This window comes from Euleptes europaea, chromosome 18, assembly GCF_029931775.1.
Source record: "Euleptes europaea isolate rEulEur1 chromosome 18, rEulEur1.hap1, whole genome shotgun sequence".
NCBI lineage: Eukaryota > Metazoa > Chordata > Lepidosauria > Squamata > Sphaerodactylidae > Euleptes > Euleptes europaea.
This window is the reverse complement of record NC_079329.1, coordinates 3,161,314-3,187,482: the sequence shown is the minus strand read 5'-3', so window position 1 is coordinate 3,187,482 and position 26,169 is coordinate 3,161,314. Positions and strand designations below refer to the sequence as shown.

At 51.0% G+C, this 26,169-nt stretch overlaps 3 protein-coding genes across 3 annotated transcripts in view; 1 reads left to right on the top strand and 2 right to left on the bottom strand.

Annotated features, from left to right (window-relative positions):
* Nucleotides 1–931: 931 nt before the first annotated feature.
* GMPR2 (guanosine monophosphate reductase 2) lies at nt 932–5,346 on the top strand. Its single transcript, XM_056863370.1, has 9 exons — nt 932–1,026; nt 1,545–1,664; nt 2,146–2,229; nt 2,395–2,568; nt 3,264–3,345; nt 3,547–3,653; nt 4,342–4,384; nt 4,828–4,987; nt 5,149–5,346. Exons 1-9 carry the CDS (start codon nt 940–942, stop codon nt 5,342–5,344), a joined length of 1,053 nt encoding a protein of 350 aa, XP_056719348.1. The 5' UTR covers nt 932–939; the 3' UTR covers nt 5,345–5,346.
* A 454-nt stretch (nt 5,347–5,800) lies between these two features.
* On the bottom strand, nt 5,801–11,109 carry TINF2 (TERF1 interacting nuclear factor 2). Its single transcript, XM_056863654.1, has 10 exons — nt 10,894–11,109; nt 10,420–10,521; nt 9,954–10,055; nt 9,446–9,556; nt 7,939–8,035; nt 7,675–7,831; nt 7,541–7,593; nt 6,314–6,378; nt 5,944–6,017; nt 5,801–5,843 (listed from the first exon to the last, which is right to left on the bottom strand). Exons 1-10 carry the CDS (start codon nt 11,107–11,109, stop codon nt 5,801–5,803), a joined length of 1,020 nt encoding a protein of 339 aa, XP_056719632.1.
* A 4,360-nt stretch (nt 11,110–15,469) lies between these two features.
* TGM1 (transglutaminase 1) overlaps nt 15,470–26,169 on the bottom strand; it is a 30,291-nt gene continuing 19,591 nt past the window's right edge. The window contains exons 6-14 of the mRNA XM_056863367.1: nt 25,017–25,191; nt 23,772–23,910; nt 23,549–23,652; nt 21,871–21,959; nt 20,800–20,953; nt 20,081–20,362; nt 18,696–18,856; nt 17,375–17,511; nt 15,470–15,869 (exon numbers count right to left, since the gene is read on the bottom strand). Coding sequence (XP_056719345.1) covers nt 15,506–15,869; nt 17,375–17,511; nt 18,696–18,856; nt 20,081–20,362; nt 20,800–20,953; nt 21,871–21,959; nt 23,549–23,652; nt 23,772–23,910; nt 25,017–25,191 — 1,605 coding nt within the window. The 3' untranslated portion in view covers nt 15,470–15,505. The remainder of the gene's footprint in view (nt 15,870–17,374; nt 17,512–18,695; nt 18,857–20,080; nt 20,363–20,799; nt 20,954–21,870; nt 21,960–23,548; nt 23,653–23,771; nt 23,911–25,016; nt 25,192–26,169) is intronic.

Genomic DNA, 26,169 nt, shown 5'->3' with positions numbered 1-26,169 from the left:
ATTCCAGGCTGCGGGAAGGAGGCGAGAGCAGAATCCCCTCCTGACGCTCAGGTAGCCACAACCGGAAGTTCACATGGGGGGAAATGGGGAGCCGAAAGTGGGTTTCATTGAGACCTCCTGCCATTAGTTTCTCTAGTTGAACCCCACGTGCCTGATATGATCTAGAGCCCCCTCTCTCGTGATAACAGCAGGCAATGTTGCAAAAGGAGCTGCCACCTGGGTTGGCAGCTAGAAATGGTGAACCCAAAGGACCCAGGAGGAAAGGCTGAATTTTGGGGGGTTTGTTGTAGGGCTGGGTAGAGGGCAGAAGTTTGAAAGGTATGCAGAAGTTGGATAAAGTGGAGAGAGCGTTTTCTCCCTCGACCATAATACTATTGATTGACAATACTCAGATTGATTGACAATACTCAGGATGGATGAAAAGAAGCATTTCTTCAGATTGCGTGATCACAGACTCACTGCCACAGGGTGGCTTTAAATGGCTTTAAAAGGATACTGACTGAAACGGCTTTAAAAGGATACTCACATGTGCAGTGCCCCCCCCCCCAAGGCAAAAGGACCCAGGGCTGAATCAAGAACAGGTGCCATGAAAGGGTATTAGCAAGCCAAAACTGCTGGAAGTTACACTGTTTGTGAAAGGTAAGCACTTAAAATCTAAGGAACAAGAACCACACTCATCTGTTAGAGGGAAAGGCCATCGTTAAGATCTTCCTCCACTTCTCTGTTAGAATAACACACCACAAGAAAACCAAGAAACACCAGTGTGCCCTAATTCACTCTCACTGTCCCACTGGTTAACACTGGCCCTCACTGACCATTCCACTGAAACCTTTTATCTACCCTTTCGAGCTATCAGCCCTGTTGTGAAATCACATGGGCTTTCCTCCAGCTTTCTGATGTGATCCCTTTTTGTGTGTGTTTTTGGTGTAGAGGTCCAAAATGCCACACATCGACACAGATATTAAGCTGGACTTCAAGGATGTCCTCCTGAGACCCAAACGGAGCACTCTCAAGTCCCGCAGTGAGGTGAGAAGAAACATTTGGCCTCATCCTACTGGTTGGAAGGGGTATATGAGAGATGGTGGGCCAGAGAGTGAAGCTCAACATTGCAGGAGCTGTTTCCTTACAAGCTAAGCTTGAGGAAGGATGAGCAGACTGGCGTGTCAACTGCATGGCAGTCATGTTTAAAGATGTTTGTGTTCTGGATCTCTGGGGACTAGGAACTTTTTTTTAAAGGAAAGACCTAACTTTCTCAAGTTTTATGCTTAAGTTTTGGGTGCTAGAAACTTCAAGGAATGCTGGATCAGATCAAATGCTCATCTAGTCCACCATCTTGTTTTCCACAATAGCACTGGACTCCACCCAGGTGAGGGTCACAGTGTGATTGGGCTACACCACGGCCAAGGACCAGAGGAGTGGCTTCCCAACATTCTGTCTTCTCCTCTTACGTGGGAGACACCAGACTCTTGGCAGATACCTAAAAATAGGATTATTGTTCTGATGCCCTCAGCCAGTCACATCTAAGATGCCGTCCCATTTTCTAGGTGGACCTCATGAGGTCTTTCGTGTTCCGGAATTCCAAGCAGACATACTCTGGCATCCCCATAATTGCGGCCAACATGGACACCGTGGGCACCTTTGAGCTGGCCAAAGTGCTCTGCAAGGTACGGCTGTCGTTGGAGACTCTTGATAACCCCAAACACTGCAAGGGCAGCCTGCCGGTCCCAGCCAGTCCCATAAGGCCATTAGCGGCTCTGGCCACCTGCTCTACTTATTCCCCCGTTTTGCATCTGGGTTTCCTTCTCCCAGCCCCTCTCACGCACACATGCAGAACACATGAAGCTACCTTATACGGAATCAGACCCTTGGTTCTTGTCAGTCTTGTCTACTCAGACTGGTTTCAGGCAGAGAGGTGTCATTCTTATCACTCACTGCCAGATCTTTTTTTAAACTGGAGATGCCGGGGATTGAATCAGGGACCTTCGGCATGCCAAGAAGATGCTCCACCAATGAGCCACGGCCACTCCCCTTCTGCTAAAGGGGGAAGAGCAGGCTTAACACCAGATTTGCACTTCCTGGTTCCTGTGTGGTGGGTCTCTCCGTTCACCATCTCACCATCTGGTCTTTTCATGCCTCCCCCCCCAGTTCTGTCTCTTTACAGCCATTCACAAACACTATAGCCTGGAAGAGTGGAAGGAGTTTGCAGCCCAGAACCCAGATTGCCTTCAGGTGAGCGAGCACTGACACAGCTCCACTTTGGGTCCAGCGCAGCAAACGAGCCTCAGCTCCTGGGTTCGACCTTGGTGGTTCCCCTGGGGAAGGACGTTGCCGCCTCCTCTCCCCCCATCCTCCCATCGGCTGGTTCTTAGCTGTCGGTCTTGTGCCCCTTCCCAGAACGTGGCAGCCAGTTCAGGCACCGGGCCCTCGGACTTCGAGCTGCTGGAACAGATCCTGCAGGCCGTGCCCCAGGTCCGCTACATCTGCCTGGATGTGGCTAATGGCTACTCGGAACACTTTGTCCAGTTCCTGAGAGATGTGCGGAAGCGCTTTCCTGACCACACCATCATGGTATGCCCCGCTGTTCCCTGAGCACGCTTTGCCTTTCTCGTCCAACAGTGGATAGACTTTTGTTTCTTTCCATCGGTCTTCGGGGCTGGTACTTTCTCCATCATCCGTACCATGAAGGTGTCCTAACCTGGATGGCCCAGGCTAGCCCAAACTCATCAGATCTTGGAAGCAAAGCTGGGTCAGCCCTGGTTGGTACTTGGATGGGAGACCTCCAAGGAAGTCCAGGGTTTTTATGTAGAGGAAGGTGATGGCAAACCACCTCTGAACGTCTCTTGCCTGAAAAACCCTACAGGGTTGCCATAGGTCAGCTGCGACTTGACGGTGCTGTCCACCACCATTTGCCCAGACCTGGATGGCCCAGGCTGGCCTGATCTCATCAGATCTCATAAGCTAAGCAGGGTTTGCTCTGGTTAGTACTTGGATGGGAGACCACCAAGGAAGTCTAGGGTTGTTATGTAGAGGAAAGCGATGGCAAACCAGCTCTGAACGTCTCTTGCCTTGAAAACCCTCTGAGGTCCCTATGAGTTGGCTACAGCTCGATTGCACTTTCACCCACCACCATGAAGGTACCCACAACGTGACAGCTCCACCCGTTGCTTCCGTTTGCCGTCGTGGTACGTTTCAGCCAAGTCTGCCCTCTCCGCACCCTCCACTGAAGCCTGCCTGATCTCCGTGTGTCTGTTTCTCCTCTACAGGCCGGGAACGTGGTGACAGGGGAGATGGTGGAAGAGCTCATCTTGTCAGGAGCCGACATCATCAAAGTGGGCATTGGACCGGGTGACTATCAGCTTCACACGCAGGATCAAACCAGTCTCGGGGAGGCGGTGGGAGGACTGGAATGCAGCCATTTCATGTTACGGGGAAGGATCTGCACTTCTGTTAGTGGGGAGGATGGAGGACTGTAAGGTCCTGGCAGGAGTGGGGTGTCCATCACCCACCATACACCCCCCTAACTGCAGACTTCTTGGCTTGCTCCAGGCTCAGTTTGTACCACACGGAAGAAGACAGGAGTGGGCTACCCCCAGCTCAGCGCCGTCATGGAATGCGCCGACGCCGCCCATGGTCTCAAGGGGCATATAATTTCGGTGAGAAACTCCAGCCCCATGGCCAGAGTTTGTGGGAGCAGCTCCAGGCCTCGTGGGCTAGAGGAGGGAATGCTGGGAGTCACAGAGCATCATGGGAGTTGACCCTGGATGAGTAGTTAAAGTGTGCTGGTTGAGCCTCATGAGAACCACCGGAGAAACTCTTGTTCTCTTCCTGGTAATTTGATCCTGGAATGCGTGGTTTACAGAATACACCCATTTAAAACAATTGCACATCTCCACTGTTCGGACACACCACTGGTTCATCAAGGTCAGTCTTGTCCATTCAGATTGGCAGCAGCTCTCCAGGGTCTCAGGCGGATGTCTTTTCACATCACCTACTTGCCTAGTCCGTTTACCTGGCGATGCCAGGGATTGAACCTGGGAACTTCTGCATACCAGGCAGAGGCTCTGCCACTGAGCCACGGCCCCTCCCCTGCTGTTTGTTTGCTTGGCTCTGCTCTTCAAAATCCTTGCCGAGCCACAGTTTGAATGGCTGTCCAAGTGGGTTTGGCTTGAAACTCCCAGTTGGGGTATCTCCAGAGGATGTTTTCTGACACTAAGGGGTAGGAACTTGCACAGTCATTCTCAACCCATAACTAGACGCCAGATTTCCCTCGGCTGAAGAATTTGGGGGATGCCCTGGAGAGGAGGGAAGCGAGACTGTCCCTCCCACCTCTGTCTTTTGCAGGATGGTGGCTGCAGCTGTCCGGGAGACGTGGCCAAGGCTTTCGGTATGAACCCCCCCCCCCATTTCCACCAGTTAGCTTCTTGAGAGCCAGCATGAGAGCCAGTGTGGTGTAGTAGTTAAGAGCGGTGGTTTGGAGTGGTGATCTGGAGAACTGGGTTTGATTCCCCACTGCTCCACATGAGTGGTGGATGGTAATCTGGTGAACAGGGTTCGATTCCCTGCTCCTACACACAAAGCCAGCTGGGTGACCTTGGGCTAGTCACAGCTTTCTTAGAGCTCTCTCAGCCCCACCTACCTCATAGGGTGTCTGTTGTGGGGAAGGGAAGGTGATTATAAGCCGGTTTGATTCTTTCTTCAGTGTTAGAGAAAGTCAGCATATAAAAACCAGCTCTTCTTGGAGAGGAGGCAGAAGGCCGGCAAGGTCTCCGGGCTGCCCTCCCCCTTGGGGCCGGCGCTCACTTGGCTGCGATTCTCTTCTGGCCCCAGGTGCTGGTGCAGACTTTGTCATGTTGGGAGGGATGCTGGCCGGACACACCGAATCGGGGGGAGAGCTGATCGAGAAGGGGGGCAAGAAATACAAGCTCTTCTATGGCATGAGCTCGGAAGTGTCGATGAAGAAATATGCGGGGGGCGTCGCTGAGTACAGGTATGACTCTAGGGACCAGAACACAGACACTGCTGAAGGGCCACCTACTCCCATGTCCCCACAGTGGCCTACAAGCAGGGCAGCTGGTGTGGCATAGTGGATAGAGTGGCAGACTAGGGCCATGGGTGACCCAGGTTCTCATGTCTGCCTCTCACTTGCAGGGCTTCTGAAGGGAAGGTGGTGGAGGTGCCATTCAAGGGAGACGTGGAGCACACCTTGCGGGACATCCTGGGGGGCATCCGCTCCACCTGCACTTACGTGGGGGCCGCCAAGCTGAAAGAGCTCAGCCGCAGGACCACCTTCATCCGGGTCACCCAGCAAGCCAACCCCATCTTCAATCAGGTGGAACAGCCCTGACCCGGCTCCTCGAGAGGAAGCCGCTCTGGCGTCTAACACCCCCACTGGCCCCCCTCCGCCTACCTTTGAAGACTGGCCAGAAGTCTGGCATCGCCTCATTCCACAAGCTGACCAATTCAACGGGCTCTCCTCCCTCCGGGCCCCTTTCACTCCAGGGAGAGATCTGCCGTCACTTCTGTTAATTCCAGTGCACTCTGACCCCCCTTCCATGCTCCAGTTAATCCAGAGTAACTCCAGAGGCAGAGTGTGCGCACGCTCGGGAGGGGGGAGATCCATGCCCCCAACATGTGAGCAGGGGCAACCCCTCTATTTTCCCGTTCTCCCTCCCCATGATGGGTTGCAAAAATGGAAGAGAGAAATGTCAAAGGTTTCACAGTCTTTACTGAAATGATAATAAAGCTCTAAAGTGACTCCAGGCAGCCTGGCCTAGCTGTGTGCTGGCTGAGCGGAGACAAATCAGGTCTTGGCAGACGTTTCCGCATCTGATAAATCATCGCATCTGTGCGGGGAGGGGGGAGGAGGAAGAGAAAAACGAACCTCTGGGTCACGGGGTGGCCAAGCGCAGGTCCCCCAGCTGGGAAGGGAGGGGGGTCACTCACCGGCTCCGGGTGTCGGCCAGGTGGTCATGGAAGGTGGGGATGAGGGTGTTGTGGTGGGTGCTCTGATACTCGCCCTGCAGGAGGAAAGGGAGGAGGGGTCATCAGTGCCTGGAGCCCCCCCCCCAAACTGTGCCGCAAGGGAGCCCTGAGCAGGCCAGGCCTGACCCACTCCTGGTGTTGGCAGGGCCTGCCGGACTTCCAGAAGAGCCAGGCCATCCCACCCATCAGCTGTTCCTGTTCCCTTTCAGCTCGGCCTCCTCCAGATGTCCTCCCAGCCCCACCCATGGGCTCCTTAATGCCCTCCTGGTGCATCTCCGTGGCTGCATTCGGGCCCTTCTCCCCGACAGCCTCCCACCGATTCCAGCCTCACCTTCTTGAAAGGAGAGTTTTCCTCCCCTTCGCCACTCGAATCGACCACGATGTCGTCGAGTTCACCTGCAAAAGAACAGCAGCGTGGTGGCACCTGCCTTGGCTGGATCGGCTGTCCTCTCTGACTGCCCTCAACTGCATCTCCTCCAGGGGTGGAGGTGAGATCCAGGTTGATTTAGGGCAACAAGCTTCTTACTGTCCTTCTGGGGAGGAAACCTTGGAGTGGTGCCAGGTGAAGCCTCAGTAGAGGAGGGCCCAGGGCTGAGGGGAATGAAGGGCCTGTCCTCACCCCCCCTGCCTCCCCCAACTGCTTGATTCCTCAGCTGCCTGGCCATGAAACTCCACGCCCTTCCTGGTCATGTCACCAGAGCGGTTAGAGTGTTCGCACTGGATCTAGGACACACCAGATTCGAATTCCTACTTAGCCATGGAAGCTTACTGTGGGTGACCTACTTAGAATCACAGAATTGCAAGGGACCACCAGGGTCATCTAGTCCAACCCCACAATTCACAGGGTTGTTGTGAGGATAAACTGTTGGAGAGGAGAATGATATAAGATGCTCTGGGTCCTTACTGGGTGGAAGGGCCATGTCTCAGTAGCAGAGCATCTGCTTGGCGTGCAGTCCCAGGTTCAATTCCCGGCATCTCCAATTAAAGGGACTAGGCAAGTAGGGGATGTGAAAGACCTGCCTGAGACCCTGCTGCTGCCCGTCTCAGCAGACAAGACTGACCTTGATGGACCGAAGATCTGAATCAGCAAAAGGCAGTTTCATGTGGAATATAAATGAATAAATATTCCAACCGCTAGCTCCCCTTGACAATCCATCTCCCTTTGCAACAAGACATTTCAAGAAACAAAGAGCAGCACACAGACAATAGGAGAGAGAAACGCGGGGGGTGGGGGTGAAACAGGGCTACTGTGGCAAGAATAGGGGCTTGCCTGCATGCTAAGAAAGGGGCTACTGACACACCTCCCTGAAATGGCTCACTTCAAAATGCAGGGGCCTACTGAATCTTATGCAAACCTCAGCCTAGCCTACCTCACAGGGTTGTTCAGAGGATAAAATGGAAGAGAGAAGAATGATGATGTAAGCTGCCTTGGGTTCCCACTGGGGAGAAAGGCAAGGTATGCATGAATTAAACAAATCTGAAGGTGGGAAGCAGAGAAAAACCCAGTTACTGTAGGCCTAGTAGCATAATTCTACAGCATGAAAGTGGCAACACCTACCTGCTTGCTGATTGCCTGGCAATGGGAGGCCTGCGTGGTACCCTTGGGAATTCCTGAAAGTGGGCAGAAAGGATGCAGTGAGCAGGATAGCAGCAGCAGAAGCTGGCAGAGGAGGGGGTGGTGGTGATGCTTACTGTTCCGGAACGCAGGGCAGGCCACTCCTCTTTCTCCAGCTCCTGCATGGGTTCAGCGGTTGCTTGCCGGCCTGGGATTTCCCCGGCTGCTGCTGATCGTCCTCACTCTGGCACAAGGGCCTGGATGGGCCGGGAGAGCTGGGAGGCGCAGGGGAATCTGGGAGAAAGAAACAAGCTGGGGAGTGAAGGCACGGGCGGATGGGACTGCGTGCAGGAGAGGATGGGATGGCCGGCGGCTCACGCTGTACCTCCTTGCATACCCACCTGTGGACTGGTACCCCATGTCTGTGAGGTATCTGGAGAGGATGCTGGGATCGGGAGAAGACTGGTTGGGATCCTGCGTGTGAGCAGCCTTTAACAACTAGAGAGGAAAACGCAGAATTAGGGCTCAGGTGTCAGACTTTTGTCAGGGCAAGGTTCCCAGAGTCAGCCACCACCAGAGGCTTTTCAAGGCAAAACTCCAAAAGACCAAGCTGAAATCAGAATCTGAAATACAAGTTCTGAAGGGGAATTCTGACGGTAAGGCCTAAGTCATACTCAGTCATACCCCAAATGCTACGCCTGAACCAAAGTAGTTAGAACTGTATACGCTTACGAACTTTATACATATCTACTCTGTAATCATATCCTTGGAAATAAAACAACAGCTGGGCACATCTGCGGGAAGTGAACTTTCCCTCTTACAGTGGTTTCCTAAAGGGTCAATTTGCCATCTATGTTTCTGACCAACTATGTTTCTTGCCATTGCTAATTATGCCACTGGGGAAATTCAGAATAGTTCTGGTTTGGGTTTCAAGGTGGTTTTTAGACAATGGAATGTTGCCCTACATAATGCTAAGTTGTCTGCTAATGGATCAAGACAGTCTCCAGTGATGACCTAGTGGGTCACTGCCGTCTCTCTCTCCCATCTGCGCAGTTGCTTATTTGTTTATGAATACTATTTTGCTGTGTGTGCATTGTTTTCCTAAGTAAAGCTATATGCTGAAGTTTCGTTTCTCTGAGTCCATTCTTACATGCAGCTTGGTTCTGGCCTGGAGTTCCACCTTTTTGAACCCTGTCAAAATTCAGCCTTACCTAACGCTACCTAACTGTGGCTGCAACTTCTGCAATCTCTTGCATATCATACAGTTTCGTGTCTCTGGTTTGATCTTTTTCTGTATTATTGACTGGATTTTATCCATACACACAATACAAGTATCTGTGGTGTGGGAGACCCAGGTTCGAATCTACCCTTCGCCACGGAAGCTGGCTGAGTGGCCTTGGGCCAGTCACACACTCGCAGCCTAACCTGCCTCAAAGGGTCGTTGTGAGAACAAAATGGAGGAAAGGAGAACGATGTAAGCAGCTTTGGGACCCCCAATAGGGAGAAAGGGGAAGGTATAAATGAAGTAACTAATGGGTTACATTTTGTACTCTTCTCAGATTTACACAGGCTTTTTTAGGTCCTTTTTAAATTTTCTGTCTTTCTCCAGCTGCAAAATTGGGAGTGTTTTAATCAACTTCAGCACATTCAAATACAGCACTGCCTTCCACTGAGACCACCCAGCCCAGGACCATCCACTCCAAAAGGCAGTGTTAGTCTGGCTGGGGTTTTTGCCAGCACTCCTGCTGCGGATCTTTTTTCCTGGCAATACCAGGGAAGTGAACTTGGGACCTGCCACATGCAAAACACGGAATTATAGCCCCACCCATGAACTGCTGCAGATAGATAGCAGGGCAAAAGGGCCAGTGCATAGCTAGGGTCTAGGAAATGCAACATTCCCACTCCTACCTGCTGGAAATTAGGCTTTGGCAGAGCGCTCTCCAGTTGCCACAGGTAATCATAGAAGAGCTCTTCTACTACACTTTGGAAGGTTTTCCCATAATCATTTTCCAGGTGCTTCTATGAGACATAGGAAGGATTTTATTGGCTCAAAGGTCTATCACAATTTTTGCATTGTCTCTAATGTTACGTAAGAACCTCACAGTATTGTTTATCCCCAACACAGGAATCAAACAGTTGCCTATTGTTCAAACACATCCCGCCCAGAGCTTCCTCCCGCCCAGAACTTCCTTTCACCCCTGTCACATGAAGGTGCCTCATATTGAATCATACCCTTGGTCCAGCAAGGTCAGTATTTCAGCAGCTCTCCAGGGTCTCAAGCAGAGACCTTCCTCTTCACCTCCTGCCCAGTCCTTTAACTGGAGAGCCCAGGGATTGAAACTGGGACCTTCTGCATGCCAAACAGATGCTCTACCACTGAGCCACAGCCCCTGTCCATTTCCCGGCCCCAGTGTACCTGCACATAAGTCTCCCGTTCCCTTTGGTCGCTCAGCAACCCCAGCACCAGATCCCGGAAGTTCTCCCGGGCCACCATCACCAATTTCAAATCATGAGCAGTCTGCTGGGAAGGAAGAAACAAGGTGGTGTGTGTGTGGGTTTTTCCATATGGAAACAGTGAGCTGAGCAGCTAGAAATAGCAGCAAAGAGAAAGTACACATGAACACATGAAGCTGCCTTATACTGAAGCTGCCTTGGTCCATCAAAGTCAGTATTGTCTACTCAGACCGGCAGCGGCTCTCCAGGGTCTCAGGCAGAGATCTTTCACCTCACCTACTTGCCCAATCCCTTTAACTGGAGATGCCAGGGATTGAACCTGGGGCCTTCTGCATGCCAAGCAGAGGCTCTACCACTGAGCCACAGCCCCCTCCCTAAGTAGGGTGAGAAGGGATTCAGCCTGCATTCTGAAGACCGCAAGTACTTACGGCTTTGGGGTGGGGTGGAGGCTCTTGCTCCGGAAAGTACGTATCGATAGCACCGTAGATTTTTCCATCTGCCTCTTCTTCCCTCAGCATGTTCATTATCACCTAAGAGAAAACAGTGAAGCATAGAGCTGCCAACCTCCAGGTACTAGCTGGAGATCTCCCGCTCTTACAACTGATCTCCAGCCGATAGAGATCAGTTCACCTGGAGAAAATGGCCGCTTTGGCAGCTGGACTCTATGGCACTGAAGTCCCTCCCCTCCCCAAACCCCACCCTCCTCAGGCGCCCCCCCAAAAACCTCCCACAGGTGGTGAATAGGGATCTGGCAACCCTAGTGAAGCAGGGCCAAGAAGCAAAGCACAACGAGAGAACTGCTTGAACCAAGATGGATGACGAATTGTGAGACTTTGCCAGAATTTCATCACTACCACTGACACCCCTGATGTTGAAGCTGCACAGGCCGCCTCCTGCCTCACCTCAGCCTGGAGGCCCAAGCGCAACTTGGCCAGGTGCCGGTAGTGGACCAAGTCCGGGGACGCGTCCTCCACGGCCTCCAGCAGCGTCAGCACACGGGAGAAGTCCTGGATCCGGTGCTCCCGGACGGTGTGCCAGGCGGCCGCAGCCACCAGCCGTAGGGCCGTGCAGGGGTCAATGGCCACTTCCTCCTCTACGTCAACTACCTCGGCAGCCATCACCTGGGGGGAGAAAAGGAGTGGGGATGGGGGGGTCAGCAGCCCCGGCCATTTTCTGCCACCCCACATTCAACATGTGGTTCTGCCTTCCGTTCCCAAACCCAATGCCCACCAAGCCCCGCCCCTTTATCCAGACCCTGCCCGACTCCACCCACTTAGTCTCTCCCCAGAGCCACAGCCCTGCTACAGTAACCCCTCCCACATGTTACCTAAGCCCCTCCCCTCCCTCATCTCATGCCCCATTGCTACGGTTGCCAACCTCCAGGTGGGGTCTGGAGATCTCCCGGAATTACAAAACTGACTTCAGAGATCAGGTCCCCTGGAGAAAATTGACGCTTTGGCAGGTGGGTTCTGTGGCCATTGTCAGTGGGCAAAGGTAGGAACAAGGATTTAGCCCCCAGCTAGGGTTGCCAGCCTCCAGGTGGGGCCTGGAGATCGCCTGTAACTGCAACTGACCTCCAGACAACAGAGATCAGTTGTCTGTGGAGATAATGGCTGCTTTGGAGGAGTGGGCTCAGTGGCACGGGGACCCCGCTGAGCCTCCCTCCCCTCCTCAGGCTCCACCCCCAAATCGCCAGGAATCCCCCTACCTGAAGGGGGCAACCCTACTCGTTGCTACTGGCAACACGCGCTCACCCTAGTTTCGGGACGTCACTTCCGGAGGAGACATTCACCCTCGCCTCCCCCTCCTCCTCGCCCCCCCGGCCTTTAAAATAAGGCGGGACCCGGCGCTTCGGATTCGACCCGGCGTCTGCCGCCTGGACTGGGCTCGGTGCCTTTAACAGCCCTCGGCAATTTGTTTCCATTGAAGGCGCGCTTCCGGTGCGTTGCTATGGAGATGCGTGCGCCGTCAACGCGCGCGACGCCACTTCCACCAATGGCGACGGAGGCTCCCCCCCCCCGAATTTGTGTCCGTCCTAAAGAACAGCTGCAGCCGCCCCTGGTGGCGCTTGTGGGAGCTGCACCCACCAGAGGCTCTGTAGGTCGGGTTGCCAGCAGGTCCCTCTTCGCCATTGGCGGGAGGTTTTGGGGGCGGAGCCTGAGGAGGGCCGGGTTTGGGGAGGGATTTCAATGCCATAGAGTCCAATGGCCAAAGCGGCCATTTTCTCCAGGGGAACGATTGGCTTGAGGTCAGTTGTAATAGCAGGAGATCAGCTAGTACCTGGAGGTTGGCAACCCAGCTGTATGTAAGGCAGACTCCAAAAGCAGCTTGGAATTTAATTGAGAGAGCATTTCAGAGCATGTGCAGAGCTCTGGTCGTTTGTGGCCCATGTGAGCAGAAGAATGCGGCAGCTACTGTTAAAAGGAAAATCCGAACAGGGTTTGGCAGCCGTGGAAAGTAACTGGAAAGTTTAGCTGATAGGGTTGCCAACCTCCAGGTGGTGACTGGCGATCTCTCCTGCTATTACAACTGATCTCCAGGCAAAAGAGATCAGTTCCCTTGGAGAAAATGGCTGCCTTAGAAGGTGGGCTTATGGCATTATACTCTGCTGAGGTCCCTCCCCAAACCCTGCCCTCCCCAGGCGCCACCCCCCAAATCTCCCAGTTTCCCCCAACTCGGAGCTGGCAACCCTATTCTCTGAGCATGTGTTGATGTCACATCACAACAGCTAGATCAGACCAAAGGTCAATGTAGACCAGCATTCTCTTTATCACAGTGGCCGAGCAGATGCCCAGGAAGGCCTGCAGCAGGGACATAGAGCCCATTAGCCAAAACCTGACCGTATTATTGCCCTCCCCGAGCAATTGCATTCCTAGGTATACTGCCTCTGAATAGGGAGGCTCTGTTCATTATGACTTTCTACTATTGATGGACTGCTTCTCCATGAATTTATCCAGTACCCTTTTGAAGTAATCTCTGGTAATGGTCAGCAGTCAGCCTTAGGGCAGTGAGCTCTGTAGGTTAACTGTACATGGTTCCAAGCAGCCCTTCCCTTGAGTTATACAAAAAATTGTTTTATCTCTCCTGTCCATGCAAACTGGCAGGAGGAGAAATGTTTTCAGGACACATCACGGTGGTTTCAAAGAGGCTTGAGACCATCCTGGCACCTCTCTGTGGAGCCCTTAGCTCTTTTTTGTTTGTGCTCTCTCCCTTTTCCTACTTTCCTAAGGGGAGGGACCATGGCTCAGTGGTAGAGCATCTACTTGGCATGCAGAAGGTCCCAGGTTAAATCCCCAGCATCTCCAGTTAAAGGGACCAGGCAAGGAGGTGATGTGAAAGACCTCTGTCTGAGACCCTGGAGAGCTGCCGCCGGTCTTAGACAGTACCGATTTTGATGGACCAAGGGTCTGATTCAGTACTAGGCAGCTTCATGTGTCTAATGTGTATTTTACAAGGGGTATAGAATAAAACACCAAACCAAGAAGAGGCCTGGAATTTTCCAGGTGGGAACCTAAGAATGAAAAGCACTACCTCCTACAGTAGAAGATGAGCAAATGTTTGTGTGAACACAGCCTTGTACGGAAGTGGCATAAAAGGAAAGGCAAAAGGTTGATGGGGGAGACCCCACCCCCACACTGGCACATAAGGCTGCCAAGCTCCAGGTGGTGGCTGGAGATCTCTTGGGATTACAACTGATCTTAAGGCGATAGAGATCAGTTCACCTGGAGAAAGTGGCCACTTTGGAAGGTGGACTGTAGGCATTACACCCCTTGAAGTCCCTCCCCAAACCCTGCCCTCTTCAGGCTCCACCCCTAAAACCTCCAGGCAGTTTCCAGTCCACAGCAGGCAACCCTACTGCCTTAATTAAGTTGCACTGCCTCATGGGAAATGTAGTGCTCTTGGTAATAATTACATGGTACTTAACAGGACATTTGATATACTTTTTAAACTTGTTCTAACCCAGAATAGATAAAAGCTCGTTTGAAAGAACATTGCTCCCTCCCAAGTTGTCTTCAAATGCTTTATGGACAGCACACGTGGCATCCTGCAATGCATGCTGGATCCTGTAGTCCAGCAAAGACAAAACCTTGCCAAGAGGAATGAGGTGAGAATGACAGCAGGGATTGGCAGTGAATGCAAGGCTACAGTTAAATTATGGGAGTTATAAATTCATGTATGAGTGTCGATTGGAGAAAAGATGTGACGTGGAAGAACTACATTGCCCACAAACCACCATCCTCACAACATTCCACTAGTGGTCCACTTGGGCTTCTAAACTTAAACCTGCCCAAAGCCTTGCAACAAAATAAGTCCACACAACAGGTAGAACAGGACACGTCTTGAGTTAAAAACCATTTATTTTCTAATAAATATCCGCATTTGCGTGAAAAAAAAATCACAGCATTTTGTTCGGCGTTGTTCCTTGGCGTGTCATTTAATTTTAAAATGGTCTCTTCTCGTAAGTCATCAGGTTGGGCTGTCACTCGGCTTGCAATGCATTACTGTGTGTTCCCCCCTCCCATTTCCCCCACCCCACCCCATGCCCAAATATTCCTTTAAAAGCTCAGCTTCAGTGCAAGTCGAAGAAGGCCTTGGCTCCTTGAAAATGTGCAAGCATTTAAATAAATGAGCAAAGGCGGTCCCAATATATCTTACGGTGGGTTATCCTTTCTCCATTCCGTTCCATCGTGTGCATTTCTTACGGCGATCCCTGAACAGCCCCACCTTAACCTATACAAATACCTCCCCAAAGGGGGGTCAGGGTGTGGGGGACACAGTTATAGTGTCCTGCTTTCTGTAGAGGAGAGGTAATTCCAGTAGATCTGGTAAGGACAGACCTAGAGGATTGGGCTCAGGAGCGACTCTGTGTGTTCACCTTGGAAGGGCTTAAAAAAACAACAGCCGCAAAGCTATAAAACCAAAGGGGGCCTCTTTTAGAGTTGCCCATATCAGTGTGTGTGGGGGGGGGCAGAACTGGGCATGTTGGGGAAAAGGACGGAGTGCAATCAGGGCCAAACGTTTAGGTGACCCTTGACAGCTCGAGGGTGGGAAAGTGGGGCAGGAGAGATGCTTTGAACCAGGGGTGAGGGAAGAGGGTGAGAGTAGTAAGTGAACACAAGGGGAGGACAGGTGCAGACGGATTGTGGGCAGACCTGGCGGTTCTGTGTGGGGACACGAAGGGTGGATTACAGCTATGCAGGGTGGCATGAGCGGATGAATACATCTAGCAAATGAGATGAGGGATCTGAGGGCGTTTGGGGGATAGCAAGCTGGTGGTGTGGCAACCTCAGGGCTGATGCAAATAACGAAGAAAGGGAGACGGTAGGGCAGTCTTTCTCAGTGGATGCACAGGAGATTCCCTGGGACAGGAACTGGGCAATTCGGCTTCGACCTTCCCCTCCCCTCACCCCGCTGCTGTGGTTCTGTGGCTCAGGCAGGGCCCCCTTTCCCCTTCTCGCCCCCCCACGTCTGCTGGCATTTTAGATACACAGTACATAGCAACTAGAGTCTGGCTCAGATAGGGCGCCCAGTCCGCTCTCTTCTGGCAGCACCAGGTGACCCACGATAATTGGGGGACCCGCGGGGATCTGGCTGGCGAGACGGGGAGCCCCGTGCCGGAGAAGTACGGGTGTTTGCGGGGCTGCCGCGGTTGGCGGGCTGCCTACCCGGAGAGTCTCGGGAAAGGACAGGAGAAGCCCGAGCAGGGGCGGGGGAACCCGACGGGCCCCGCACGGGCCCTGTGGCCACATCGATCGTCAGCACTCCGTGGACCTGGGAGAGCTGAGGGCTGTCCAGGCTGGCAGCCAGCTGGCGACGGCCTGAGCGCAGCGGTGTGAAAGTGTGGCGCATCTTCACCGTTTGGTGCGGGCCGATATCCCTGTGAAGAGAATGGAGGAGCGTCAGGCATCTTCAGAAACAAGGGAGCCAGCAACAAGGGGGAGGAGGAGGAGAAGCAGAAGAAGCAGAAGAGTTGGTTTCAGTCATTCAGTCATAGGTGACTGTAAGCCTGTCCTCAGTCTATTCCACCTCGGAGGAGGAGGAGTAAGAGGAAGAAGAGTTGGTTTTTATATGCTGACTTTCTCTACCACTAAACAAAGAATCAAACCGCCTTACAATCACCTTCCCTTCCTCTCCCCACAACAGACACCCTGTGAAGTAGGTGGGGCTGAGAAAGCTGTGACTAGCCCAAGCCCACTCAGCTGGCTTCATGTGGAGGAGTGGGGAAACCAACCCAGTTTACCAGATTAGTGTCCATCGCTCATGTGGAGGAGTGGGGAATCAAATCTGGTTATCCAGATCGGAGTCCCCCGCTCCAAACCACCACACTTAACCACTACACCACGCAGGAAGGCAAGGACATACATTTGTCTCTCAGTGAGGTGCCAGGGCTCCAATCAGCTTGGAGTTCCTAAGACCTGCCTTCTTACTCTAGGTCAGTGGGAGTCCAGTTAGGGATATTCTTTGGCTGCAGACCAGGCACATGCTCATGCTTGCAATATTCATATAACATTTGCAAATGCGTAGACTATTTAGTGTCGCTGCAAAAGTCTATGCCTTGACCTGGATGGCCCAGGCTAGCTGGATCTTGTCAGATCTAGGAAGCTAAGCAGGGTCAACCCTGGTTGGTACTTGGTGGGGTGACCACCAAGGAAGTCCAGGGTTTCTATACAGAGTCAAGCAATGGCAAACCACCTCGGCTCCTCTCTTGTCTTGAAATACTTTTGAGGGGTTGCCCTAAATTGGCTGCAACTTGATAGCACTTTCCACCACCAAGGTACATAACATAAAGTGGCCTCCAGTCCATAAATGTTTTGCCTTGATCTGGATGGTCCAGGCTGACCCGATCTCATCAGATCTCAATAGCTAATCAGGGTCGGCCCTGGTAAGTGCTTGGATGGGAGTCAACCAAGGAAGTCCAGGGTTGCTACGCAGAGGCAGGCAATGGCAAGCCACCTCTGTATATCTTTTGCCCTGACCTGGATGGCTCAAGCAACCCCAATCTCATCAGATCTCAGAAGCTAAGCAGGGTCGGCCCTGGTTAGTACTGATCTGATGGAAGTCCAGGGTTGCTACGCAGAGGCAGGCAGTGGCAAACCACCTCTGTTCATCTCTTGTCTTGAAAACCCTACAGAGTCGTCATATGTTGTCTGCAACTTGGTGGTACTTCCCATTGGAACTGCAGCCTTGAAGAAAGGCCTTTGTATTGTGCATTACAAGTCAGGTCCACAAACGCAATAATTGCTGATGGTAATTTGTTGGGTGGAAAGTTTTTGAGGATTCTACCCACAGTTCTGGGTGGAAAATGGATTCGGGTGGGATGGGGCTAGCAGGGAATTATCTGGAGACTCTTGATGGTGGGCAGATGTCAGATGGACCACTCACCCTACTGTCATCTTATTGGGGGTGGAAAGCCCAGATCCCTCCATGTGGAAGATGACGTTAGTCAGTGTGACAGGAAGAGGGTTTTTGAAGACAATCTGGACTTGGGTCTCTTGTCCAACGATGGCTGGGCCCAGTAACTGTGAAAAGAGAGAAAATTTGAGGATTGTGAATCCAAGTGCGGAAGCACAGGAAGAGGGCACAAATGCCCCTTTGGGATAAGTTCACACAAACAAAGAGTCTTATAGCCTGAGAGGAAAATCATACCATACTTTCTGGACCACACATTTTACAAAGAAGTACTCCGCTTTGTTCCCACAAGGAAAACCACATTAACTGAAGACATGCGAATATATTGTTTCCCTGGCCTTCTAGAAAGAAAGGAGTCCTTTCTGTGATAGACAGAGGAACAAATCATACTCTGGTAGCATTCACAGGACCAGGAAAAAGGAAATCTTAAACATCTTGCTTGCTCTAATCCCTGCCTACTCTTTCTGTGAAGCTGAAGTTAAGAAGAAGAGCTGGTTTTTATCTGCCGACTTTCTCTACCTTTTTTAAGGAGACTTCTTACAATTTCCTTCCCTTCCCCTCCCCGCAACAGATACCTTGTGAGGTAGGTGGGGCTGAGAGAGTTCAGAGAACTGTGACTAGCCCAAGGTCACCCAGCCGGTTTCATGTGCAGGAGTGGGGAAACCGTCCCAGTTCTCCAGATTAGAGTCTGCCACTCATGTGGAGGAGTGGAGAATCAAACCCGGTTCTCCAGATTAGAGTCCACCGCTCTTAACCACTATACCGCTCTGGCTCTCTGTGAATCAGAGCTGGGAAACTAGAGAATTTGACCCTTTAGGGTAGGGTTCCCACTTCCCCACTTATGATGGGAAACTTCCAGCCAATTGCAACCCTTGGCCCGCCAATGCTCAGCTGATCGATGGGTATAAACTGGGGCCAAAGGGGTGTGTGTGTGTGACTGTCCTGGAAAGAAACTTTAAAAAGAAAAAGAAGGCCTCGGGAATTTACAGGAACTTCAGACTTACAGAATTCTGGACAATTCCTAAGTTACCTGCAAGTGACCAGGTACCTCTAACAATCACCAGAAAATCTATGGTAATCATATATTTTTTCTTTTTCTTCTCAGGATGCTTCTCCTCCACATCCATCCCACCAGTTATCAGGCACTGCCTGGCAACCCTACCTTCAGGACCCCTTCTAGTAGAGCATTTCTGTGACCTCTCGCCCACAGACAACTTTGGCTCTGCCCTCAATTTTTGTAACTTTGGCTTCCAGCCCTGCCCTCTACTCCTGAAACTTTGGCATCTGGTCCTACCGTCAGAGTGAGATCCGGAGTGCGCAGACGGAAGGTGTGCTCCTTAGCCAGAACTTGACCTGTCTCCGCCACTTTTCCGGAGATGCTGAGCTTCATGGCCCCCTGGTCGACCAGGTGGGGCTTGTACTCGGCGTAGGAGATCAACATCGGAACAGTCTGGGCTGGAGGGAGACGGAAGTGGGGTTACAGAGATCCGTGCCTAATGCAGCAATCCTGAGAAGAAGGGCGGCATCGCACCTTCTTAGTCCGGGGGTGGTCGCAGGGTTGTCGCCAGCCCCGTGCCCTGGAATGCCAACAGTGGTCTTCTTGTCAGGGATAACCCAACTCCCAGCCCAACTTTTCGACTGAGAGTTTTGCCTAAATACCAGAGCGTCCCCATGGTCATTGGCAACATGATGATGTCACTTCCGGTGCACACCGGAAGTCGCATCACCACTTTGATGATGGCGGTTTCCCCCCCCCCCCACCTCCACCAGTTGCCAGGTGGGACCTGTGTTAGAATTCCAAAGGTGCCCACCAGCTCAAAAAGGTTGGTGACCCCTGTCCTCAGCTGTTTCTCAAGGGTTCCCTTATTATCTCAGGAGCATCTCACTTGATGTTGGTGTTTTTTTTGGTGGGGGGGGGTAGAGAATTGGTTAAAAATGTCCCCCTGTGCCTGCAGAAATCGAGGCCTTTTTGGTTCATTCCTTTCAATATATACCTGGCTGTTCTGTCCACAAGTTCCTCAAAGTGGTTCACCATAAAAACGATGCAAAACCACCATAAAACAAATCCAGTAAAATATAAATGCTAACAAACCTCACACACTAAAACAGCAACAACCCAGTAAACCAGTGAACTGAAGTCATGGAAAGCCTAGACCTAGAAGGAGGAGAGTAGGTATTTATATGCCGACTTTCTCTACCACTTAAGGAAGAATCAAACCGGCTTACAGTCACCTTCCCTTCCCCACAACAGACACCCTGTGAGGTAGGTGGGGCTGAGAGAGCGGTGACTGGCCCAAGGTCACCCAGCTGGCTTCATGTGGAGGAGTGGAGAAACAAATCCAGTTCACCAGATTAGCCTCCGCCGCTCATGTGGAGGAGTGGGAAATCAAGCCCGGTTCTCCAGATCAGACTCCACTGCTCCAAACCACTGCTCTTAACCACTGCACCGTGCTGTCACCTAGAGGAAGAGATCCCCCCCCCAAATGGTCTAAAAGATCTGAGTTCTAACAAGGGCATCATGCTCAAAAAGTCATAGGGACCCCTGACCCAGGGTCTTCTTTGCTGTATGAAACCATGGTTAGTGGTGACTCCTTTCTGCATGTGTACACATCTGAGGCTTTAACATGGGGGGTGGTCCCACACATAAACAGATGCCACAGGGGGGTTGAAAAGCCATACTTCCATTTGCCGGAATCTGGACTTGCCGCTGCTCCTTCTTAAAATGGCTGCCTGTTACGCCGGTATAGTACATGACGGCCACGAAGAGGTTGAGCGAGACGTCGCGGGGCATGCTGCTTCGGTTCTTCAGGTTGACCCGCAGGGTGATGTCTTGCCCCGTGTAGGCCTCTTGGGTGTCCACGGTCATGGAGATGTCCTCCCCCCACTCTTTGTTTTTGTAGATGTGGGCCTTGGTGCCGTGTTTGGCAGCTGTTTCCACCGCTTTGCGCTCTTCCTCGGATCCTGGAAGGAGACAGGAGACAAAGAGAGGGTGTTACAGAACATAAAAACATAAGAAAGGCCATGCTGGATCAGACCAAGGTCCATCAAAGTCCAGCAGTCTGTTCACCCAGTGGCCAACCAGGGGCCTCTAGGAAGCCCACAAACAAGACGACTGCAGCAGCATCATCCTGCCTGTGTTCCAGAGCACCCAATATATTCGGCATGCTCCTCTGATCCTGGAGAGAATAGCTATGCATCTGTTGTGACTAGTAGCCATGAATACCCCTCTTCTCCATGAACATGTCCACTCCCCTGCTTCCTGTCTGCTGGCACAACTAGGCACCATATATGCAGGGAGACCAAGAAGGAGCCCACAAGTTGAGATCATGTTTCAGCTGCTCGTTTGATGGGGTGTGTGTATATGGACCCCATTTCCTGAGGAATCTCTATCGCCATACCTTCAGGATGTTTGTAGAGGCTGGTGACGTCCTCACGCCTCTCAGAGCCCACCGCCTTGGTGCTGATCAGGTGGCCAATGGCTTTCTCCTCCACATAAACGATCTTGAAGCTGCCGTCAGACTGGCGCTGCCAGTACACCTTATCGCTGTTCACCTGCAGAGGGCACCAAATAAACTGTCAGGAATACCCCTCACCGTTTCCCCTTAGCCTAAGATAACTCTTGGGGCTATCAAGGCTCAGCTGAGCTTGGAATTCACTCGGAACATCGCCTGCTTTCAACCAGGAGCTGTCCCAGGTCCTGAAGAATCTGCCCTAGGGCAGAGACATTAGCCCCCAGGAAGGGTTGCAAAGGACCCTGTTTTGATAGGTGATATGATAACCATCTTCAAGTACTTGAAGGGTTGTCATATAGAGGGTGGTGTTGAGTTGTGTTCTGTTGCCCCAGAAGGTCAGACTGGAACCAACGGGTTGAAATTAAGTCAAAAGAGTTTCCGTCTAGACCAGTGGTTCTCAACCTTTTTTGCTCCATTCCGCACTTTTACCATTGTTCAGAATATAATTCCCCCTTCCCAAGATAGTCATAAACTTTATTGAATGTTGCAGATTAAATTTAAAAGAAACTACTATTTTACAGATTGTAGATAATCTACAGGACATCACACTTTGCTGAATAGTGATCCCAATTCCCCCCCTGGAACCCTAAAATTCCCCCCGGGGAAGAATTCTCCCCTTGTTGAGAACCCATGGTCTAGACATTAGGAAGGATTTTCTAACAGAGCAGTTCCTCAGTGGAACAGGCTTCCTCAGGAGGTGGTGAGCTCTCCTTCCCTGGAGGTTTTCAAGCAGAGGCTAGATGGCCATCTGTCAGCAATGCTGATTCTATGACCTTAGGCAGATCATGAGAGAGAGGGCATCATGGCCATCTTCTGGGCATGGAGTAGGGGTCACCGGGGGTGTGTGGGGGAAGGTAGTTGTGAATTTCCTGCGTTGTGCAGGGGGTTGGACTAGATGACCCTGGTGGTCCCTTCAAACTCTAAGATTCTATGATAACATTTCTGTGAAACAAATACCTCGGCAAAGCAGAAGGATGCATCGTATTTCATGTAGACCAACCCATTCTTGATGGCCTCGACGGAGCATGGCCCACAGCAGAAGATGCCTGTTGGGGAAAGTAGGAAAGTAGGGTGAAGATCAGAACTGGAAAGGGAAAAGGTGCAGAGTCATGTGAGAGAATGTATCTCAGATGCCACACAAACATTTGGGAGTGGTCAGTGGTATTCTATTGATCTGAGGGACTCCTGGCAACATGATTTCAAGAAACTCCAGCTCAAAATTAAGAACATGGGAGGTGGCTGAGTGTAAAGTGTGACAATAATGCCTTTTTGTGATAATAATGCCTTTTCTACTAAGCAATAGGGATCCCAAGGCTACATGGTCAGTGGCAAGATTTGTTTCAGTCCTTATATCCCTCAAACACTAGATATATGCTGCTCAAGATCAATGGATCAAGGAGATTCTAAGGGATAAAAGGAAATTACTTTTTGTGATAAGCCCTGTGTTGCAGAAATGTTTCCAGAAATTTTCTGGAAAATGGTTCATAAAAGTTATTCATGATATTTGGAACGTTATTATTCCAACGAAGCATAAGATTTTTTCACTGCATTGAAAATGTTTCAGCTACTCATAGGGCATTTGTGCTAAATTTATTGACAGTGGCAAGAATTATTTTAGCTAGATATTGGAAGACACAATTACTAATAAAAAGAATGTCTGTTAAAAGTTTATGATAATCTGCAAATGGTAAAATCAACTGTGCTGCAACGTTTTGGGAAACGTAAAATATGAAGAAGAAAGTTGGCAACCTTTAATTACATATTTAAATGTAGTAGTCAGATAATGCCTAAAATAATGTCTTGTTAGAAATGAATGTATATTAGCCAATTTTCAAATTGAATATTGTTTTGCACAATTATAACAGAAGAAGACGACTTGCTTTTTATATGCCGATTTTCTCTACCTTTTAAGAAGAATCAAACTGGCTTAAAATCTCCTTCCTCTCCCCACAACAATCACCTTGTGGAGTAGGTGGGGCTGAGAGAATGCTAAGAGAGCTGTGACTAGCCCAAGGTCACCCAGCTGGCTTCATGTGTAGGAGCGGGGAAACAAATCCAGTTCACCAGATTAGAGTCTGCCGCTCATGTGGAGGAGTGGGGAATCAAACCCGTTCACTAGATTACAGTCCGCCACAGCTCTTAACCACTATGCCATGCTGGCTCTTAAGTAAGTACGAAGTAAGTAAATGAAGTAAGTAAATAAATAGTGGAAGGGTATAGGCCAAAAACCAGCACTTCTAGCAAGCTAGGTGGGATCACACTGTCTCTTCATGTCACCTGATCCCCATTGGTTTTATAGGTGTACGATCACCCTTGCCCATCTGCAGAGGTGGCACTGTAGCGCAGCCAGGATCACACCCAGAGTTTGCTCAGCTTGAAAGCAGCCAGGGAGAAAGGTCGTTTCAGAGGTTTTAGCTGTGTTGGTCTGCAGTAAAAGAGCTAGATTCGAGTCCAATAGCAACACAGAGACCAACAAGGTTTTGGAGGGTATAAGCTTTCAAGAGTCAAAGCTCCCACTGGGTGAAACGTGCCTGCACTCACCCCTCCTTCAAGACCCCTGAGGCCTTACGTTCTTTCCTTATCCTCCGCCTTCCCTGACCTTGAATACTGCATGGGACATCTCTTCCCAACTTACCACTGCTTGACTCTTGAGGAGTGGCATCTACCACCTGCCAGCCGTCAAACCCTGAAGGCAGGTCAGGACGTTTCATCCAGCAGTCATTCCAGACGTGGAAATTCCTGCATTGGGGTGCGGAAGGGAGGGCTTGGGTTAGACGGCGGCAATATCGGCCCCAATCTCCATCCCCACCGCTTCCATTCTCCCCTCCTGGGAGAATCAGGCAAGCTCCCCCCCTCACCAGACAGAGTCGGCATTCAGATTCTCCAAGGGTTTCATGTTCTCATCGAAGTAAATGTCCATGGTGAGGCTGACGTCGGTGTCGTGCGCCGAGTTGTAGTTAGTGACGGTCCGCGTGGCAATGCCCAGGCACCGCAGCACTGGGGTGAGAGGAAGGAGATGATTGTCAGCAGGGAGACCCTCAAATGCAACCCCAACATCCTCCCAACTAGCTGCAGTTCCTCCCCATTTTGTGTCGTTTGGGACATACATTCCCAGCACTGAAGCAAAGAAATGCTGATATGGACTTACACCAAAACAACAGCCTAAGGGTGAGCTGTGAGTTCCCTTTTCCCTGGGAAATGCCACCCAGGGGAGTTAGGGTTGCCAACTCTGAGTTGGAAATTCCCTGAGATTTGGGGGTGAAGCCTGGGGAGGACAGGGATCTTAGCAGGGTATAATGCCATACAGTCATAAGAACATAAGAAAGGCCCTGCTGGATCAGACCCAGGCCCATCAAGTCCAGCAGTCTGTTCCCACAGTGGCCAACCAGGTGCCTCTAGGAAGCCCACAAACAAGACCACTGCAGCAGCATTATCCTGCCTGTGTTCCAAAGCACCTAATATAATGGGCATGCTCCTCTGATCCTGGAGAGAATAGGTATGCACCATGACTAGTATCCATTTTAACTAGTAGCCATGATTACCCCTCCCCTCCAAGAACATGTCCACTCCCCTCTTAAAGCCTTCCAAGTTGGCAGCCATCACCACATCCTGGGGCAGGGAGTTGCACCATTTAACTCTGCGTTGTGTGAAAAAATACTTCCTTTTATCAGTTTTGAATCTCTCACCCTCCAGCTTCAGCAGATGACCCCACATTCTAGTATTATGAGAGAGGGAGAAAAGCTTCTCCCTGTCCACTCTCTCCAAACCATGCATAATTTTATAGACCTCGATCATGTCTCCCCTTAGCAGTCTTCTTTCCAAGCTAAATGGCCCTAAGTCCACCCTCCAAAGAAGCCATATCCTCTAGGATAACTGATCCCCATAGCCTGGAGATCAGTTGTAATTCCAGGAGATCTCCAGGCCGCACCTGAAGGTTGGCAACCCTAAGGGGACGGCACATCCTTAGGATCGCCTCAATTACTCTCTCAGCTTCTTTTCAGTTTCTCTAGTCTTCCCGCTCACTCTTCCTTTCCTCTATTCCATTGCACCAATTTCCTCATCTCCCTCTACGGCCTCATTTTGTCAACCTCCCCGGTAGCTACCTGTAGTCACGACTCCGGCAAACACCCAGCACTGCCCGTAGAGCACAGGGTAGCCACTCTGGTGATACTTCAGGAGGATGTCTCGGCTGCCCACCCAGGCCGAAGGGTTGGTGCCGCGGGAATAGTCCCCCGTCCAGTTTCCTACCAGGACCCCGTTGTCATCCAGAGAGTTGACCTGAGAGAGAGAGAGAGAGAGAGAGTGAGAAAAAATGCCCAGTTAGCTCCAGGAAAAAGGGAACCCTGCTGAAAATCTTCAGAGCAAAATCTTGCATTCCCCCAGCTCGCCTTTCTTGACATGTTCCACCATGACAGGTTTGCTCCTCTGGGCAGGGCCCTCTGCGGGGCTACCCCGCAAACAGGCGAGATAAAAAAATGGCCTGTACATGTGCATTTACTGTTGTGGCCCCTATCTGATGGAAAGGCCTGCCTGAGGCCCCAAAAACCTCCTGCAGGTGGCGAAGAGTGACCTGGCAACCCTAATTGGATGGATTACACAAACTCTCAGCCTAACCTTCCTCACAGGTTGTTGCGAGGATGAAATAAAAAGGGAGCGAATGTTGTAAACCATTTTGGATCCTCACTGGGGAGAAAAGCAGGGTATGAATGAAGTTAATAAATCAAGGAGCGGCAAACCACGGCGAGACCAGTTAACCTTTCTTCCATAATTTCTGGTTAAGCTGTGGAAGTCCCGGCCACATAATGTTGGAATTATGCAAAAGCCTGGCTGGTTAAGCTGGTCACACAAGGCCAGGCGCATATTAATATTTGCATCTATCGGATCTGGCATGGGAAATTACCGTCATGAACAAGGCAACAACCCTGTTCACCCTTACTTGGGAAGAAGTCCCATAGACTTCTACTGAATTTTATTTCTGGATAAATATGTAGGGGATCAGGCTGTTAAATGCGTCTGTCTGCCCAGTTAAATATCCTGTGATTCCCCATGCTATTTCAATTGTAATTTTAATTCACTATCTTAAAACATGTATTTAATATCGACTTGCCCTTAAGTGCTGAATGTTCCTTTTCTCTTGTATTTTAATTACTGTTGTATTATTTGGTCTGAAAGCCTATGTGCTACACAGACTTACTTGAATAAATGAATGAAATGGCTGTGTTCGTCATTCCCTATTTATGATCAGAGAGCCAGTGT